This window comes from Heterodontus francisci, chromosome 12 (assembly GCF_036365525.1).
Source record: "Heterodontus francisci isolate sHetFra1 chromosome 12, sHetFra1.hap1, whole genome shotgun sequence".
NCBI classification, from domain to species: Eukaryota; Metazoa; Chordata; class Chondrichthyes; order Heterodontiformes; family Heterodontidae; genus Heterodontus; species Heterodontus francisci.
The window spans coordinates 88,692,563-88,713,718 of NC_090382.1; the positions used below are offsets into that span (position 1 = coordinate 88,692,563).

Genomic DNA, 21,156 nt, shown 5'->3' on the forward strand with positions numbered 1-21,156 from the left:
CCCCTGTTTAAATGTATTAAACTCATCTCTTTCTGACAGGCGTGTTTACAACCTCAGTCAGCAGCAGAGTCAAACTGGTGAGTTTCTGGTGGGACTGGGGTGATAAATTAATTTTCCCAATTTTAACTGTTCACCTGATCTGTTTCGGCTGGACGAATTGAGTTAAAACTGGGGCTCTAGTTTCAGAATTCTAAATTAATACAACAGCTCCCACCCACAGAAAGACAATGATCAGAATGGTGCTTCAATATACATTTGTATTACATTATCTTGACTTCAAGCAGTCCCCATTGTCTGAGAGTGATCATTTAAATTCAGTCTAAGAGCTAACTCTCAATTAAAATCAGTCACTTCTGGGTGTCTAAATGTACAATGCAATTTGAAAGGTACACACTCCGTGAACTGGGGAAAAAGTTGCATTTTGAGGAAGGTAATGGAAAATGGAAAACTTGCCCTTGGCACAAATTTTGTACTGTTACTCAATACTATAGGCAAAGAAGGAACAAAAGAAAAATCAGCAAACAGTTAAAAATGTACACTGTGTGTTCTAGTATCTGTGTGTCCATGTCTGTGTTATTTTATATGGGTTTAGGCTCTTGTGGAGCATAAACACTGACATGGACCTATTGAGCTGGATTTTGTTTCTGTGCTGTAAATACTTTATAATAGAAGGATTTATAAAATCAAAGACAGGACTTATAGGGCTGAATTTAATGTGCATCCCAGAAATGGGTGCCGTTACCATCCGTCACGTGGGCAGTCAACCCATTGCCATTTAGCATGGTGGATACATGCCGCCCAATCATGTGGCAGGGCAAGAGGCGAGTCACTAATTATGGCATCAGTTGACTCTGGTGCAGGTGCTGGCGCCATATTTTAAAGCCTGCATTCGTTCACACCTTAGAGTCATTATCAGCTTTGTGCATCTTAAAACGTTGCTTGAGATGTTGCTGGACCCCTCCCCCCACCCCTTCCCCACATCCCAAGGAGAGCAGCACAGGATGGCCGAGGCAAGACAAAGGGTGGCCCTATGGTTCAGTGATGCCTTTCTGCAGATTCTCCTCTAGGTTGCAAAGGAAAGGCAGGAGGTTCTCTTCCCCGTGATGGCAAGAAGAGGTCCTCCTGCCTGACCAAGCAAGCCTGGGTGGAGATTGCAGAGGTCAGCAGCTGTGGGGTGTCACCCCCTGGAGCTAGGTGCCGTGCAGGAAGAGGGTCAACAACCTCCTGCGCTCAGCCAAGGTGAGTGCTCCATACCACTCTCCTTTTTGGGGATTGCATGTGACTAGGCGGGAAGGTGTGTGACATGGGGAGGGTGGCACTACCGTGGTGATGGCAGAGAGGCTGGGGTATTACCTGATTCTGACAGATGCCTCGGCCACAGGTTACCTTCCTTCATAGCTCACGCCTTAACACCCCTGACAGCGTGTGTCAGCACGAAATATATCAGATCTCCCAGTAGGGGACGAGAGGCTGACAGTAGCATAACTACCATGTTGATCTGTCTGCCATTCTCTACTATCTCCATCCTTCCTCGTGCAGGAAAAGAGGGCCCACAACAGGAGGGAGATGGCACAGACTGGCAGAGGAGATCTGGATCTGCATCCTGTCACCAATGTCGAGGAAGAGGCCTTGGAATTGGTAGGGACCCAGGGTGGCCGTGCGATCTCAGATAGAGATCTTTTGAACCCCACATCACGCATGGTTGACATGGAGATCTGCACAGCCAAGCCCACACATGTTTGTGTTCTCTTATGCAGGTCAACGTGTGCAGGAGACTGCAGCTACAGGGGGACATCCATCAACCTCTGAGGAGGAGGACCACTCAGAGGATGCACCATCCCATGACACTCCTGCATCTTCCACCAGCACAGATACTTTCACCTCGGTGGGTAACTGCTTGGCTTTAGAATCAGGGTCACAAGCTGATGAGAGCACCACACACTCGCCCGAGCAGCTGGCTGAGGCTGAGATAGTCGGAAGACTGTGGATAGCCAGGTGCATGCTGAGTCCACGCTGATGACGAACCTCTGGTATCAACAGCGCAGGGCATACTGGAGTTGCAGAGAGAGGTAAGGCAACATCTGACAGAGATGCCAGAGACCATATGCACCTATGAGCGGACAATGAATGAGTCTATCCATGCCATGAGTGCTGCCATATCTCAGGCGCATGTCTTCCTCCATCGAGAAGTTGGCAACCCTCATGGAGAGCCAGATTCCACAATGCGCGCAGACCTGCAGACCATCGTTTTGGCCATAAACTCAGCACAGCAGTGGCAAGGCAAGAGAGGGAGCAGGAGCCTGGAGACTTCTCCCGCTCCTCGTCCTTCTCTGGTAAGCAAGGAGGTACAAGCAAGCCTTGAGAGGGAGGAGGAGATGCTGACCTCCACAGTTGTGGGTTCCGATCAGGGTGCTCTGAATGTGGAGACCGGCTCCTCAGCCCCTCTGCCAGTGAGCCCTGCTCCAGCAGCAGCGATGCCTGAGGAGAGTCCAGCACCAGTGCAGGTCATCCCCAGACAGCCAGAGGATGCCCGACAACGTCATCACAGACCGAAAGGCAGCCTGATCAGCAGTCTGCCTCCAACCCAGTGATCAGCGCTGTGTTTACACACATAGGTGCACTTGCAAACTTATTAAGAAGACCACCTAGCCACACCTGGGGGCGCTCGGGAGTAGGAAATATGTAATGTAATGATTAATTAAAAGTTCTTTTGTGCAAATCATTAGCGATCATTGTCTGAAAGCCATGTTCCATTATACCTTAATTGTGAACTGCTGACTTCCCCTTCCCCTTTAGGGCAATGCCGATGTGACCACAGCCCTCATTAACATATGTTCTCCCATGTGCGCTAGTGCACATTGTAGCTGGTCGCAAGTCAGGGAACTCAAATGGAAAGGTGAGTCTTTATTGGATTCGCTGTGTGTGGACGTCCGAGTGGCTGGAAGTGGGTGATTATGAGGTTATCTCTTGCCTCCTTGGCGCGTTGCTCAATTTGCCTGACCTCCGGCGCAAAGTCTTCACCATCCATTGTTGCTTGCCCCTCTCGCTCCTCTGTGTCCTCCTCATCAGTGGATGAGTGTCACTCAGGCATCTCATTGCCATGTAAGGCCATCACCCCTGCAGTGCTAGATTGTGCAAAGCACAGAAGACTGCCACAATACGCAAGACCCTCGCCAGACCATACTGCAGGCTCCACCAGATCGATCAAGGCAATAGAATCATATTTTTAGTAGCCCAATGGCCTGCTGGATGGTCATTCGTGTGGATCCGTGGCAATTTTTGTACCTCTCCTCCACTGCAGTGCGAGATTCCTCGCAAATGTAAGAAGCCAAGTCTTAATGTTGTTTCCCTATCCCTGAACACAGGCAGGGGGCCTGAAAAGCTGTGGCACCTGGGACTGTTGAAGTATGTAGGCATCGTGGCTGCTACACACTGGGGACACGTGTGAGGTCTTCCAGGCAGCAGCCTGCTGCTGCATCAGGGTTCTTGCTGGGAAGCAGGCACACACCTGCAGGAAATGCTTTTGGTGGCCACAGATCAGTTGAATGTTGATTGAATGGAAGCCCTTCCTGTTGATGAAGGCGGCTGGCTAGTCTGTGGGAGCCTTAATGGCCACATGCGTGTAATCTATCACACCTTGCACCCAGGGAAATCCAGTGATGTACCCAAACCCGATGGCCCTCTCTGTCTGACTGCCAGGGTCAGTCCGGTAACGTACATAATCGCTGGCCCTCTTGAATAGGATATTGGTTACCTCCTTGATGCAGCAGTGGGCTGCTACCAGGGAGATCATAGACATGTCCCTGGCAGATCCCTGGAAAGATTCAGATGCGTAGAGGTTTAGTGCCACAGTGATCTTTACGGCCACTGGCATAGGGTGACTCCCCAAATCTCAGAAGTCGCAACTGGTCCTGCAGCAGAACATATAAGTCAGTGATAGCCTCCCTGGAGAGGCGTAGTCTTCGCTGGCAATGGCACTTGGACATTTGGAGGTAGCTGACTCAAGTCTGGTTCACTCTTTGGCATACGTGGGCCCTCCTTGGCATGGCCAGCTGCTGCTGCTTTCATCGCGGAGCCCCCTGTTGTCCCTCCCTCCATCAGAGGTGCCGCATCACGCCACAGGGGTCCAAAAACAAGGTGTAGGAGACCCATGCCAGGTGACCTGTGGGCCTGCAGATCATTGTCCATACAGAAACGACCCTGCCTTGGCAATTGAGCTTTTGACAAATCTCTCGGCAGAGTCCTTGATGGCCCTCAGAGCCCAATCTTGCTGATGGCCGACCCTCCCTTCCACCAGTATGAGTGACCAAACACGTCACACAGCAGTTTGGTAACCCAATACAGCTCCCTACAAATCCATACTAAACCTTTGAGGAGGCCCTGAGACCCCACACCCCCATACAGAGCCCTCAAGACTCAAACTGCCTTGCAGAGTCCCCAAGACCCCAAACCCCCTTGCAGACTCCAAACTACCTTTCAGAGTCCCTGAGACAATGAACGCCCTTGCAGAGCCCCTGAGACTTCGAACCCCCTTGCAGAGCACACAACAACACTGTCCAGCAATGGCCTCCGAACCTTCCTCTTCCCTTATGCATCAATGCTCAGGGCTGCCTCCCTGTCGTGGTAATAAAACCTCTCGCCTTGGTGCCACTAGGTTTTAACGGTCGTGAACCCGAAGGCATGTGAGTGCCACCCAATGTCTGCTAAATAAAGGGTCAGTCATTACATTGAGAATAATTGGATTTAACTGCATTTAAAAATGCTCCTGTCGCATCGGGGGTGGCAATGCCATAATGGTGTTTTCCCGCCACTGACAAAATCCGGAACTGATGTTACTACGCCAGATTTCCAGGCAGACAGTTCCAACGTGATTTTCTGACCCCCACGCCACCATTCCCACCTTCAATTCTGCCCATAGTGAGCACAGCTGATACAAAAAGAAAGACTTGCATTTGTAGAGCATCTTTCATTACCTCAGGATGTCCTGAAGTGCTTTACAGTCAATGATAGCAGCAGACAGGACAGCTAGGTTTATCCTATAACCTCCATTGAGCCTTTTATGCATTCTGCAGTTTGGTCGTGCACCAGGACCGGCACCAACACCCAGAAATAACAATGCTATCAATGACTTTATGACTCAGTAGAATGGGATATTGGGAATGGAGACATGGAATAAAAAGTAAAAGAAATTAAACTTCAGACAGGCTGTCTTTAAATGCAAAGGGATCTGTGAAAGATGAGCCAGAGATGGATTTTGTGGGGATAACAGATAACAACAGCCATTTGTTTTTTAACTGAAAATGCCTACATGCATATCAATGCAATGTTAATAGTTTAGTAAGAGTATGCCAGACTATGTGCAATTTTTGCATAATTTTATAATTGTTTCTAGTCTGACTTTAGCTGATAGATATGAGCAATTAAACTAGCCTAAGATCAAAATAACAAGTTTGAGAATCATTTTAAATTAAATAATTATGTAAAATAGGAAGAAATAATTGCAGTTTTCAAGTTTGTTTCAGTGCATTTCATTTCAAATTAAAATATTCTCTGAAAATTGTTCTAAAGTAGAGCACCATGATGATAAAAATTAATCTAATAAATTCTCCACTTTAAGCATGGTGGAAAAAATGTACTTCAATTCTGGGAATGTTTTATTTTTAACAGATATAGTGAAAGTATGATGAAATCTTTGGGTTGATTTTCTGCCTGGTGCATTTCTACTGCCAATAGAATTTATGCAGGCAAAAACAAATACTTTAGATTGCTAGCTAGTTTTGATAGGCATTTTTTTATGTTGCTACACATAGCCTTCAGAATGGGCACAGATATATTCTAACTATTTACAGCCTTTTAAAGGCTAACCACATTTTTGTTCCTACAGGCAGCCACTGACATTAATGAGTCCATATCCTTTTGCATCTACCAGCATCTCTTAAAGGGCTGCTGCTGTGAAAATGCCCAACCCTTCTCCAGTGAGTTCCTAGCATCAGGCTGGATATAGGCCAGAAACTTGCCTGAAAGAATTTAAATATATAAAATGCTTTGACCGCGGCAAATCCCATGTAGTCATCAATTAGACAAAATGGCAAGCATCACTTCTTGTGTCCCTGTTCAGTAAGCATGTGATTGAACAGATCAACATATCCATCATCATTTCATTTCATGCTAACATGGCAATTTGAAGAAATAATCATGATGTTCTTCAAGGAACAAAGTTATTTGTATCAGAGATTACAATCCAATATCTGCAACCACAAAGCATGTTGAATATACTCGTACCAAAATTGGTTAACAAGTCAATTAGCTGTTTTATAAAGAAGCTAGGCAAATAGTAATGAATTAGATTCAAGATTATAGAGCTAAATATTATCATAGAGTTTCAGATGCCCTATGTAAGATAACTGTAAGAATGGCATTTGTGGAATGCGCTGGATTTGGATTAACTGTTAGTTTGGAAGCCTGCAATTTATTACTTTCAGAAGTATAGAGAATGGTCAGAATGTTATCATTTGGGAAATCCTGTTAGTGTTGTTCATCTCAATCAGCATGTAAAATAAATTAGTGATGATACAATTGTAAATATTCTGCTGGGAAGAGGGCTCAGGGTCATATTTGCTCCCCTTTATTAATTTGAAGAAAAAATCTTTTAGTAAATTATTCTATACCAATAACAGCCATTTAAAAGATGTTTTTTTTCTTCAACTTCATATACATCTGTGGGTCGATTGACTTTTATCAACCCATAATTTCTAATTTTCAAAGGTAGTTAATCTCCTTTTGTGCTCTGAATTGCTTAATCGAATCATTCACTTCACAGAAACAATCAAATTCACTGTCTCAGTATTTTAATTGTGCCATTATGCCAAGATCTTAGATTTCAAAAGACATGACACATTAACACATTTCTATGATGCACCTCTTCTGGAGGTTATGGAAGGAGCAATTGATGCTATCTTAGAATATAATGAAGTACATGGTGGTAATCTGGTGAAATGGGTCACTCATCCTTTATATAAGCCACCTGATGTTCATTCCATTTAAACCAAAAAGAAAATCTATAGAATATTTTCAAATTGCTGCAAAGGCATAAAATCTGCATTGAGAAACGACGGTCCATTATAGAAACCCGACGATTTTCATTTCCACAAATGAAGTTGTCTGGTTTCTGTAACAGGAAACTGATCTTCAATGCTATTTTTACGCTAGGTGGCCAATCATAAATCTACCTGTATATTTTTACTGAGATCGCATCATTTCTTTCCTGGGCAAGAGTTGAACATATGCAGTTTATGTTACTTATTACATTCTGACAAGAAAAACAAAGCAAGTTAGAGGCCAAACAATCAGAGCAAATATTAATATTTTAGAATATTAGGGCAGAATCTTCTGGACTAAGTCCCTGCTGGAACGGGCATCAGAGGTGCAAGGTCGAGCTGCCTAAGCTGCTCCTATGCCATGGTGAAGGCTGGCAGCAGGGAAGTGTAGCTGAAGGTGAGGGAAATGCTAGACAGGTAAAGTGCCATCTAAGAAGTTGTCAACCACCTGTCAAGCAGGGAAAGCACTTTCTGAGAAGAAGTGCTTTGAACAGCAGCCTCTCAATGGCCATGGCCGGAGCTGTTCAGTTTCAGTGATCAAAGCCTTCCCAGCTTCAGTTTCACTGAAGAACTCTTCCCACTGTCTAATTGCATCAGTGCCGAAGAAGGATCACTGACCCGAAACGTTAACTCTGCTTCTCTCTCCACAGATGCTGCCAGACCTGCTGAGTATTTCCAAAATTTCTTGTTTTTATTTCAGATTTCCAGCATCCGCAGTATTTTGCTTTTATTTTATGCATCGGTGCCCCTGTTGACTTGCTGACAGGTCAGGAAACAGGCCCCAAGGCTGGGAAATCCAGAAATAATGGTTAAAACAGTTCTTAATTGGCTTTTTAATTACCTTTATAACTTACCCAAAAGATTGAAGGGAGTTCTCCGCTCACCTTCTATCCTGCCCCGCAGAAACCCGGAAGAGGATGGGATTTTTTTGTTTATCCGTTCATGGGATGTGGGCATCATTGGCTAGGCCATTATTTCTTGCCTATCCCTAATTTCCCTTGAGAAGGTGGTTGTGAGCTGTCGTCTTGAACCGCTGCAGTCCTTGGGGTGTAGGTACACCCACAGTGCTGTTAGGAAGGGAGTTCCAGGATTTTGACACAGGGATAGTGAAGGAACGGCAATATAGTTCCAAGTCAGGATGGTGTGTAGCTTGGAGGGGAATTTGCAGTTGGTGGTGTTCTCATGCATCTACTCCCTTGTCCTTCTAGGTGGTAGAGGTTGCAGGTTTGGAAGGTGCTGTTGAAGGAGCCTTGGTGAGTTGCTGCAGTGCTTCTTGTAGATGGTGCACACTGCTGCCACTGTGCATTGGTGAATGTTGAAGGTTGTGAGTGGGGTGCCAATCAAGCGGGCTGCTTTGTCCTAGATAATGTTGAGCTTCTTGAGTGTTGTTGGAGCTGCACTCAGCCAGGCAAATGAAGAGTATTCCATCACACTCCTGACTTGTGCCTTGTAGATGGTGGACAGGCATTGGGGAAACAGGAGGTGAGTTACTCACAGCAGAATTCCCAGCCTCTGACCTGCTCTTGTAGCCACAGTATTTATATGGCTGGTCCAGTTCAGTTTCTGGTCAATGGTAACGCCCAGGATGTTGATGGTGGGAGATTCAGTGATGTTACTGCCATTGAATAGGTTTTGTGTCAAAAGCAAACTTGGAAATATTACATTTGGTCCCCACAGCCAAATCATTGATATAAATTGTGTATAGCTGGGGACCAAGCATTGATTTTTGTAGTACCCCACTAGTTACAGCCTGCCAACCTGAGAATAACCCGTTTATTGCTACTCTCTGTTTTCTGTCTGTTAACCAATTCTCAATCCATGCCAATATATCACCCCCAATCCATGTGCTCTAATTTTGCTTACTAACCTCCTGTGTGGGACCTTATCAAAAGCCTTCTGCAAATCCAAATGCATCACATCCACTGGTTCCCCCCTTATCTCTTCTGCTAATTACACCCTCAAAAAACTCTAACAGGTTTGTCAAACATGATTTCCCTTTCATAAATCCATGTTGACTCTGCCCATCCTGCCATTATTTTCTAAATGTCCAATTATCATCCTTTATAATAGATTCTAGCATTTTCCCTACTAATGTCAGGCTAACAGGATTGTAATTTCTTGTTTTCTCTTTCCCTCCTTTCTTAAATAGTGGGGTTACATTTGCTACCTTCCAATCTGCAGGAACCGTTCCAGAACCTATAGAATTTTGGAAGATGACCACCAATGCATCCAAACTTTGGGATGCAGATCATCAGGTCCAGGGGATTTATCAAATTTCAGTCCCATTAATTTCTCCAGTACTAATTTTTTGCTAATACTAATTTTTTTCAGTTCCTCATTCTCACTAGTCCCTTGATTCTCTAGTATTCCTGGGCATCCCATGACGGTTACTGTTTGTGAAGTTTGGAGAACCTTACACAACAGACTTTTAGTTTAGCAGCTTAATAAGGAGGAAGTAAAAATCTTGACCTGCTATAAAAATTTAACTCATCATTGATTCAAAATAGGCTGATTGGAACATAGGAATATAGGAACATAGGAGCAGGAGTAGGCCATTCAGCCCATCGAGCCTGTTCCACCATTCAATATGATCATGGCCGATCATCCATTTCAATGTCTTTTACCCACACTATCCTCATATCCCCTTATGTCATTGGTATTTAGAAATCTGTCAATCTCTGCTTTAAACATACTCAATGACTGAGCTTCCACAGCCCTCTGGGGCAGAGAATTCCAAAGATTCACAACCCTCTGAGAAAAGAAATTTCTCCTCAGCTCTGTCCTAAGTGGCTTCTCCCTTATTTTGAAATTGTATCCTCTGGTTATAGACTCCCCAACCAGGGGAAACATCTTACCTGTCTATCCCTTTAAGTATTTTCCAGGTTTCAATGAGATCACCTCTCATTCTTCAAAACTCGAGAGAATACAGGCCCAGTTTCCCCAATCTCTCTTCATCGGACAGTCCCACCTTCCTGGGAACAAGTCTGGTGAACCTTTGTTGCACTCCCTCTATGGCAATAATATCCTTCCTAAGGTAAGGGGACCAAAACTGCACACAGTACTCCAGGTGCGGTCTAAGCAAGGTTCTAAACAATTGAAGCAAGACTTCACTACTCCTGCACTCAAATCCTCTTGTGATAAAGACTAACATATCATTAGCCTTCTTAATTGCTTGCTGAACCTGCATGTTAGCTTTCAGTGACTTATTGACAAGGACACCCAGGTCCCTTTGTACATCTACACTTTCTAATCTCTTACCATTTAAGAAATACTTTGCACACCTGTTCCTCATACCAAAGTGGATAACCTCACATTTTTCCACATTGGTTTTATTCAGGAGTACTCATTACTCCCAAAGAGGCTCTGTGATGTTTTTCTGTTAATTGCACTATATAAATGTAAATTGGTACAAATCATTTCACATGCACAATTATACTTTTTTGTAACTAATTACAATAACCACTGAACACAGCAAGATCTCACAAGCAGTAATGAGGTGAATGAAATCATTTTTGGTGGTAGTTGTGGGAGGAATGTCGGTCAGAATGCAGGAAAACACCCTGCTTTGTTTGAATAGTCTTGTGGGAGCTTTAACATCTATCTGAATCACCAGATAGCCAAGACCTCAATATAACATCTCAACTAAGTTTCTTCACCCTGCATTTTAATGACAGCCTAACTACACATTCAAGTATTGGAGTTGGGCGTGAACCAACAATCTTCTGATTTGGAGGCAGGAGTACTGTCAATTAAGTCAATCTGATACAGATCTGCCAAGAAATCAGGATGAGAGTAAACGCCCCATCAAGTATCTTTAGAACCTGGTCGGAGATGTCATAAAACTTGGCTTTTAATGACTAGGAGATCAAAATGCAAGCATGATTTGAAGAAGATTTCGTGAAATTGCTGGCTGTGAACAGTTGGGGGGAGGTGTTGTTAGGGGGTCAGTGGTAGAAGCAAATGCAAGTGTATTCCTTTAAGTGCTTTCACTTTAGCAGACAGAAATTCTAGTCTGCAATAAAAGTACAAAATCAATACATCACCTTTGAACGCTTGTGTTAAGGGTACTTACCTCCTGCTCATCACCTCCTGGAGAAGCATGTGTAAATGAATAATGCTTGGTAAAACTACATTATAGTAATGGTCCTCATGGCTAAAGGAAAGGTTTTGAAGCAGGGGAAACTAATAAAGGATATTCTTCCTGGCTTCTTAAGTGACAATAAAGAGATTAGATTAGATTAGATTAGAGATACAGCACTGAAACAGGCCCTTCGGCCCACCGAGACTGTGCCGAACATCAACCACCCATTTAGACTAATCCTACACTAATCCCATATTCCCACCAAACATCCCCACCTGTCCCTATATTTCCCTACCACCTACCTATACTACTGACAATTTATAATGGCCAATTTACCCATCAACCTGCAAGTCTTAGTATTCATTTTTTGCAGATCTTAATCCTTGGGAGAATATCAGAAACAACTTAGAATAATTAAATGCAAATTCTCTTGACATGTGCGTAAAATACTGTCCACTCTACTTAGTTCATTGAATGGACTTCCCTAAGCATGGTGAGCGCTCCTGAAAATAAACAGTTCGGATCTTCTGTTCTCTAATGAATATTTCTCCACTTGATCTGTCCCCACAATGAATTTGCTTTTTCCAACTGATTTGCCAGAATCTCTTACCACAGCTATCAATCAGTTCAGATCAATCTATGACTCCCAAAACACCTTTCTGATGGATAATGGGAATTATTGCCTTTTCGCATCTCAGTTGATCTCATGTTAACAATTGCACTCAATTGTAGCTTTAGGTAGAACTAATCTGATACCTTCAGCTTTTATCTAATTATTAATAAAGTGTGAAACAAGTAATCATTTCTAAAATTAAAAACTTTCCGAAAGGACATTTATTGTCATTGGAACGGTTTTTTACTTGGGATGTGTGATATTATAATGAGTACATTTGTATGAAATTCCAGTATCACTGCAAAATGTGATTGAAATCCACTTGGAAAAGGTCAGAGCCTCTGTATTTTATTTAAATTGTTATTTAATTTCTCAATAAGGTGTATTCAGGGTGCTTCTTTCCCAGTGGGAGGCTGGGTTCATAAGTAGATTAGGTTGGAGGATCAAGGCTATGCTATATTCATATTGCCAACCTATACTCCTGCAACCACATCTTTCCCACTAGGTGCACAGGATTGCAGAATCACTTCTATTATACCACAGTCTGTCCACCACAAATCAACACACACACAAATTATATACTATAGGGATAGTAGAAACATGGGCTGAATATATAGTGATGGGGGTACCAGCGACAGACGGGAAAGTGGTGGTGGTGGGGGGGGGGGGACCTTGCCTCGGCCTTCCATTGAACTCCCGTCCGAATTCAATGGTGAGCAGGCAATTAACTGCCCACTGTCAGGGGTGCTGTCTTGCCGTGAAGGTGATAAACACTGCTGGGGGAAGAGCCCTCTGTGGGCCATGGATTGCCCCCAGAAGAAGGACCCACACACAGTCTGTTAGGAGGCCACTAGCTGTCACCTGATGGTGTTGGCACGTGACGACGGGCCCCATTGACATTGGCTAATTGCTAGCGGAGGTGGAAGACAGCTCTTAAGTGGTCTCCCAGTGGAATTTCTGTCTGTCATGCTACCTGCCACAGACAAAATGGCATGGGGGCAGAACACGGGCATGCCACCCAATGCCACCCCATGCCATTTTGTGTAACCCCTGCCTCCCTGCCCATCTTCAGGAGCCAGATAATATCCAACCCGTGGAAGTTTAATAATGTGAGCAACAACTTTCACCTCACTGTTATGTTACGATCAGGTGAGGAGGGGTCACCAGGGTCCCATCTTGTCCTGCTCCTTGTTTGACCGCAACAAGGCTTATTCTCTTTAAAAACAGTGGTTGCGCTTACCACCTCAGTGAGTGTTTTACCTTTTACCTTTGTTGTGATCATAAAAAAAAGACAGGTTTTCTTGAGTTTAAACAACTAAGAGGTGAGTTTATTGTACTTAAAAAAAAAAAACGATAAAGATAAGATAATAAAATTCTGCTACACTTTCACTCAGAAATGCACATGGGAATCATATACACAAATAGAGTACAGAGTGATAAGAAAATAGTTTGGTTTGGATTAGAGTCCAGAACAAGTAAAAATTAATATACAGTCTGTGGGGTTGGGTGATTTCATTGTCTCCTGGCTGAAGTTGTGATCCTGAAGTTCTGGGTTGATAGTTGTTCTTGGAGACAGCTCAGCAGAGGGTGTCCTTCCTGGGGCTTTTGTCTTGGATCCAGCAGCTAGGCTTTGCATGTCCCGCATGAGGTCTTCTGGGGTGAGAGAGAGAGCAAGAGAGAGAGAGATACCCCTTCTGTCTTCTGCACAGATTGAGTCTCTGGCTCCTGTGTGTAACAAAACTCCCAGTTTTACACAGTCGAGGGAGATAGTCACATAATTATCTCAATCCCCTTTGTTTTTAATGAGGTCCAATGTCTAAAACCCAAAACCTCGCTTGGGGTATTGCCATTGTTCATCCCCTGAAGGGACGTCTCCACTCATGAATGCCTCAAGATGGCTTTGAATATCTTGCTAATGAAAGCAATCTCAGGTAGTTCAATCAATAGGGCAAGCCATTGTGTTGGGTAAAGGCCAATCAGACATGCAGCTCCCTTTGATGCCTTGTTGTGAAAGGTGTTCAAATGCAAATGGTAGTGGCCATTTTTAGCTGTGGCAAAGTCTTTGTAAAAGTTAAATGTAATATTCCAGCTTTCAATTTTTAAGTTTAATGTAGGTTTCCAATCGATGAATTTAAAATTCCTCCTTTGGCATAGCAGGTTTTCTTGACAGTTACATATATTGTGATTAATAGTAGTTATTGCACAGTCCTATGGTCCTAAAGACACTGGGACATATTGAGGCGGAGGGGGGTGAATTAAATAGAAATGAAGTGCATGTTGGACAATAGGGCAAGATAGTCGATAGTAAAGGGTACATGTTACTCAATTTTTTTTTCCATTGTACAGTGAACTATCAATCAAGCCTTGCATGCAAGGGAAACCAGGTACTGCTACGAAATCAAAAGCTTTTCCTTGTTGACTGTTGAAGTCAGTGCGGAAGGTGATAAACTCCTTGATCCTTGCAAAGGGGGCATCAATCACCTGTTCAAAGCAGCTGTAAACTACAGACTGGGAGATGCAGCTGATGGCCCCTGTGACAGATTGAAAGGATCCAGTGACATAAAAATGCATGGTCTTGGTGAACTTTGAGGACCATAGAACCATAGAAAAATCATGGCACAGAAGGAGGCCAATCAGCCCGTCATGTCCGTGCCAGCCGAAAAAGCTAGCTGCCCAATCTAATCCCACTTTCCAGCACCTGGTTCATAGCTTGCCGGTACCAGCACTTCAGGTGCATGTCCAGACACCTTTAAAAGAATTGAGGGTTTCTGCCTCCACCACCATTCCTGGCAGTGAATTCCAGACACCCACCACCCTCTGGGTGAAAAAGTTTTTCCTCATGTCCCCTCCAATCCTTCTACCAATCACCTTAAATCTGTGCCCCCTGGTAATTGACCTCTCTGCTAAGGGAAACCGGTCCTTCCTGTCTACCTAGGCCCCTCATAATTTTGAACACCTCAATTAAGTCACCCGTCAGCCTCTTCTGTTCTAAGGACAACAACCCTAGCCTATCCAATCTTTCCTCATAGCTGCAACTTTCGAGCCCTGGCAACATTCTTGTAAATCTCCTCTGTACTCTTTCCAGAGCAATTATTTTCTATCTGTAATGTGGTAACCAGAACTGTACACAATACTCCAGCTGTGGCCTAACCAGAATTTTATACAGTTCCAGCATTACACGCTGCTTTTGTATTCTATACCTCAGCTAATAAAGGAAAGCATTCCCTTTGCCATCTTCACTCTATCTACCTGTCCTGCCACCTTCAGGGACATGTGGACATGCACTCCATGGTCTCCCACTTCTTCTACTCCTCCCAATATCCTCCTTTTTATTGTGTATTCCCTCTCTTTGTTTGCCCTCCGCAAATGCATTACCTCACACTTCTCCAGATTGAATTCCATTTGCCACTTTTCCACCCACTCAACCAAACCATTGATATCAAACTGGAGTCTACATCTATCCTTTTCACTATCAAGTACGGGCCAATTTTTGTGTCATCAGCAAATTTCCCAATCATGCCTCCCACATTCAAGTCCACATCATTAACATATACCACAAACAGCAAGGGACCTAATACTGAGCCCTGGAATGCCACTGAAAACAGCTTTCCATTCACAAAAACATCCGTCAGCTATTACCCTTTGTTGCCTGTCCCTGAGCCAATTCTGGATCCAACCTGCCACATTCCCCTGGGATTTCATTTTACTGACCAGTCTGCCATGTGGGACCTTGTCAAATGCCTTACTAAAATCCATGTAGACCACATCCATTGCACTACCCTCATCAATCCTTTTTGTTACTTTCTCCAAAAACTCAATTAACAAATCTGTGCTGACTATCCCTGATTAATCCATGTTATTCTAAGTCGCAGTTTATCCTGTCCCTCAGAATAGATTCTAACAATTTACCCACCACCGAGGTCAGATTGATTTGCCTATACTTATTTGGCCTATCCCTTTTTAAATGATGGTACAATGTTCACAGACCTCCAATTGTCTGGTACCTCTCCTGTATCTAGTGAGGATTTGAAGATGATCCTCAACGCATCCACTATTTCCTCCCAGGCTTCCTTTAACAACCTGGGATGCAATCCATCTGGCCCTGGTGATTTATCCACTTTCAAGGAAGTCAGACTCTCTAGTACTTCCTCTCTCATTATGCTTATTTTACCTAATATTTAACTACAATGTCTACATCAACTCTCTCCTTTGTGAAGACAAAGACAAAAGACTCATTAAGAACCCTGCCCACATCTTCTGCATTCACGCATAAGTTTCCTTGTACATCTCTGATAGGCCCTACTCTTGCTCTTAATGTACTGATAAAATAACTTTGGATTTTCCTTGATTTTACCTGCCAATAATTTTTCATGTCCTCTCTTTGCTTTTCTAATTTCCTTTTTTACTTCACCCTGAACTTTCTTTACTCCTCTAGGCTTTCTAAAGTATTAAGACTTTTGTGATCATCATAAGCTTTCTTTTTCTGTTTTAAATTACTCTGTAAGATTTGGCTATACCACCCTTTATCTTTGTGAGGACATACTTACACTGTGCCTGCAGTATCTTGCTTTTGAATGGCATGGCATACCCTCAAGTCTGTTTGTCAGCTCTGAGATTATGTGACCCTTAGTTGGCACGTGGTGAAATGATATGTTAGTCCTGACGATGTTATCAGGCTATGACTTTGCCATTTAAATTAGGCCCCTTCTTCCCTGGCCAGGCAGCCCTTCCCATGCCTGATTTCAAGTATGTTAAGATGGTGGGAGGCAGAAATATGTCAAAAATGCAGCAAACCCCTACCTGCTAGCTTAACCTCCCGTTGTGTGAGGGTTATTAAATGAAGTACGCGAGTCGAAGAGACTTAGTAGTTGGCAGGAAAAAACACAGAGGCGCAAGGGGAGAGCCAACTGTGTAACAGCCCCGACAAACAAATCTTTCTGCAGCACCTGTGGAAGAGCCTGTCACTCTAGAATTGGCCTTTATAGCCACTCCAGGCGCTGCTTCACAAACCACTGACCACCTCCAGGCGCTTACCCATTGTCTCTCGAGATAAGGAGGCCAAAGAAGACTCATAAGTGAGATATGTGAGTTCTTTTTTTCTACATGATGTAGTATACTTCTTGAACCTCTCAAGAGTTCACCTACCTAAGCTCAACTATCACCAATAACCTGTCTCTAGATGCAGAAATCAACAAGCGCATGGGAAAGGCTTCCACTGCTATGTCCAGACTGGCCAAGAGAGTGTGGGAAAATGGCGCACTGACACAGAACACAAAAGTCCGAGTGTATCAGGCCTGTGTCCTCAGTACCTTGCTCTATGGCAGCGAGGCCTGGACAACGTATGTCAGCCAAGAGCGACGTCTCAATTCATTCCATCTTCGCTGCCTCCGGAGAATACTTGGCATCAGGTGGCAGGACCGTATTTCCAACACAGAAGTCCTCGAGGCGGCCAACATCCCCAGCTTATACACACTACTGAGTCAGCGGCGCTTGAGATGGCTTGGCCATGTGAGCCGCATGGAAGATGGCAGGATTCCCAAAGGCACATTATACAGCGAGCTCGCCACTGGTATCAGACCCACCGGCTGTCCTTGTCTCCGCTTTAAAGACGTCTGCAAACGCGACATGAAATCCTGTGACATTGATCACAAGTCGTGGGAGTCAGTTGCCAGCGTCCGCCAGAGCTGGCGGGCAGCCATAAAGGCGGGGCTAAAGTGTGGCAAGTCGAAGAGACTTAGTAGTTGGCAGGAAAAAGACAGAGGCGCAAGGGGAGAGCCAACTGTGTGACAGTCCCGACAAACAAATTTCTCTGCAGCACCTGTGGAAGAGTCTGTCACTCTAGAATTGGCCTTTATAGCCACTCCAGGCGCTGCTTCACAAACCACTGACCACCTCCAGGCGCTTATCCATTGTCTCTCGAGATAAGGAGGTCAAAGAAGAAGTATACTTCTCTTTTACAGGCCTTGGAGGTCAAACATAGAAAGCTAATGAATCTATTTTTAAGATTTACGATTGAGATCTGGTAAATTTAAGCAGAGATCAGCATTGCTGCACTAATTCTTAGTTCAAGCAATTCTGCAATATACTCCGTCTATCATTTCATCTTAATTGGGTTTACAATTTTCAGGCCCAATTTCAGCTTTTGGACAAAAGTGCCCACTGTTCCTATCACCCAGAATGTAAGATTTAAGATACCAACCTCACATAAATTGAGTTAAAAAGGTATAAATTTTGATTGGTAAAGTTCATGTATGAATGCTGAGTATGATTGTACTGCATTCCCGTTCACACTATTTTTACAGTGGTCTTGTATAAGTAACAAAAATTCTTTGATTATAAAATTCAAACACCCCATGGTGGGGGGTGGGGAGGTGGAGAGGGGATGCTGTCTATAGCAGTGTTGCGTAATATCATTTTGATGACCGTCAAACTTGTGGTGATCAGTTCTGATATTCACCACATAATACAAAATATTTGGAATATTAATAAAACAAATGTGCAAAAATTTGAAAATAGGTTTGAGCTTCTAAACAGTCAGCAACCAAGACAAATACACTCACTACGAGAGTCAGGAGAACAGCTTCAAAAGGATTTTACAATCCAACTGTTCTGCAAAGCAAGCCTGCTGTATACACTCTCAACGAGTGGATATAATCTGTTAACTGAAGTTTTCAGTTTCTGACAGTGTGTTCCAGTTTATTTAAAAAAAAAACAAATTTCTTCAAGAGTAAACTGTCTCTATTTTATCAGAATTCACACATTTGGAGACTCAGAGGGAAAATAATCAACAAATCTCTACATATTGGCTTCTACACGCTGACTCTTGCCTTGTTTATGCTCTATCATCTGCCATTTCCAAACACAGCTTCCAGACATTTAACAGACCTTTGGCTAATGACTAACCTCCTGTAATCTCTCCTTTTACACCAATAGTGCCTTATTCCTTTCAATCACTCGTTTCAACAGATCTATTAAGATGAAGGCTGAACATATTTGGATGCTGCTGCACTGCACCAGCTTGTCAAAATTGCACATTTCAGTCCTCGTTGGCAATGATGCAGTGTTATCCGTCAGTCAAACACCTCAACTATTTTTCGAAAACTGCCAACTACCAGCAAAACAAAACTAAGTTCTTCAGTTAGCATCCCCTTTGTCACTAGATTCCCCAAGAAAATTTCGAGAGCAATCGGACCGCTGTCCTTCCGAAGGCTGTTCCTGATTTCACAGTGCTTTACAGAGCGGTCCCGCAGATCTAAATGTACTATCATTTAGAGGCACCCGGGAGAACAGGAACAGAGAAGGTAACAAACAGCAGACTATTTTTCTTGTTCCATTGATCAAATGGCCCTTCAGCTTCCAGGTCACTAAAAATCCAACAACTGAACTATATTCTGATTAACATCGTTGCTGTCTGACCGACATGTGGCCCCCGTCAAACAGCGGCATGGATGATTTTTCCTTGCTCCTCAGAACCAACGACAAATCCGACGAGTGACACCCATACTCGTACCCACCGCTGCAACTTTAACACAACCCAGTATCGTGTGGCTTTAAAAATGAAGAGCATCAATTTACCACATGTCTGTGGTCAATTCGCCACATGGGGCGAGTGGCAGGTGTACAGGACAACACTGGTCTACAGATTCCCCACCAGCTTGGGTTGGGTGGGGCGGGGGTGGTTGTTAGTGGCAGCATTTGGAGTGTCTACAATTTAAAATTTGCTGTCTAATCGTTGGGTAATCACCACAAGTTTATCAAGTGACACTAATTAATACTTGAATTTAGCCCAGAAAGCATCTCATTGAAAGAACAGCATCCAGCATCTCTGACAATACAGCATTCCCTCACTATGTTTGGACTGAAAGGATAATTTGTTCTCTCTCTTTATAAGGGTACAAACTGCAATCTTGTTTCTACTGGATACATGTGCACAGCTCAGACTTACAAAGTATCCCATATTCTGGCATTAATTTGACATTAATCCTACACAAGGTATAGTGATATGTTCTCTTCAAAGTTTGTGCTCAAGGGACATTGTTGAATATAATCCCGGGTTGAACCTAAGCTACACATGATGTAAAAATGCTTGATACTAGGACTGGGCATCTTCCTTAGCAATAACCTTCTCCATCTTAAAAGAGCACAGAAATGCACAATTTTCTTGAGTATACTATTTTTTCTCACAATAACAAAATTAAAGTTTTATTTCTTGAAATGATTATAGGCACCTACTGTTGATATCCGTCCTAGATCATCTGCTGCCCAGATGAACAATGCCTCACACCTGCAAGAGCAGGATGAAGAGTATGGATACGAGTGTCTAGATGGCAAAGACTGCACCAGTTTCTTCTGCTGTTTCGATGAGTGCCGCACAGGAGCATGGAGGCAGGGGAGGCTACACATCCGCGTCACCAAAGTCGACTCGTATGCCCGTATCTTCTTCCCCACAGCCTTTGGTTTGTTTAACCTGGTCTACTGGGTAGGCTACCTTTATCTGTAAACAGAATGAGCAGGCAGAAATGTAGGCTTTTTCTGCTGTTGATCAATAAGATCACATGTAAAAATAGTTAATGGGGAAAATGTTGTAAATTTTTAAGCATGTCTTACGCAGATTGGTGATGAAAATTCAGTGCATGTTTTTATTTCTGGGACAAAATTGCTATGATTTTTTTTAAAATACTTTTCCTGTGCTTTTGGAGGACTATTATAAATGAAGTGTGTGGCAAGCCAAACTAAATGGCTTATCTGTTTTCTTGGCACAAAAAGTGGCTAAAAAAGCACTTTCAGAGTTAGATTTGCACTGGAGTCAGGCTTTTGGATACCTAAGGCTTTGGAATCTTGCTCAACACTACATTTTCATTTTGTAGGGGGCAAAGAAATGAAAAAGTCCTAAACAAACTCATCATTCTATGATTTCTTTCCACTGTCTTGTTTATTCTTTGCTATGATTTGGGCAGCTGCAATTAATAAACAATATTACTTTTTTTAAAAAGTCAAGTTCTAAAAAAAGTGATGTTGTGGAGCCTCATTATCGCAAGGTTTAAAGTCAAAACAGAAAATGCTGAAATACACAGTGTGACATTAGTGTCTCTATTGAAATGCTGAGTAAACAGTTAACATCAGAACCAAATGAGGAAAGGAGGCAAAGTCCCATTATTGTATTAAATCTTCAGATACTGACAGACTGGGTGTATATTTCCAATGTCTTTTTTCTCTCTTGTTACAAAGTTTCTGCTACAATAGAGACCGTCCCCGTTGGAAGTAAAATTAGCTGTTTTAGCTGATAGAGGAGATGTTGCCTTAATAAGGAGAACCACTCATAAGAAGAGCTGGTTGTTAAGAAGACTGATTGTCATTTTTGTGAT

General features: G+C 43.3%; 1 protein-coding gene across 2 annotated transcripts in view; it reads left to right on the forward strand.

The window, feature by feature from the left end:
- Positions 1-20,291, forward strand: part of LOC137375645 (gamma-aminobutyric acid receptor subunit gamma-2) — a 183,055-nt gene extending 162,764 nt beyond the window's left edge. For both annotated transcript variants that reach the window (XM_068043028.1, XM_068043029.1), the window contains one exon: positions 20,016-20,291. In XM_068043028.1, the coding sequence (XP_067899129.1) occupies positions 20,016-20,291 (276 nt within the window). The remainder of the gene's footprint in view (positions 1-20,015) is intronic.
- The last annotated feature ends 865 nt before the right edge of the window (positions 20,292-21,156 follow it).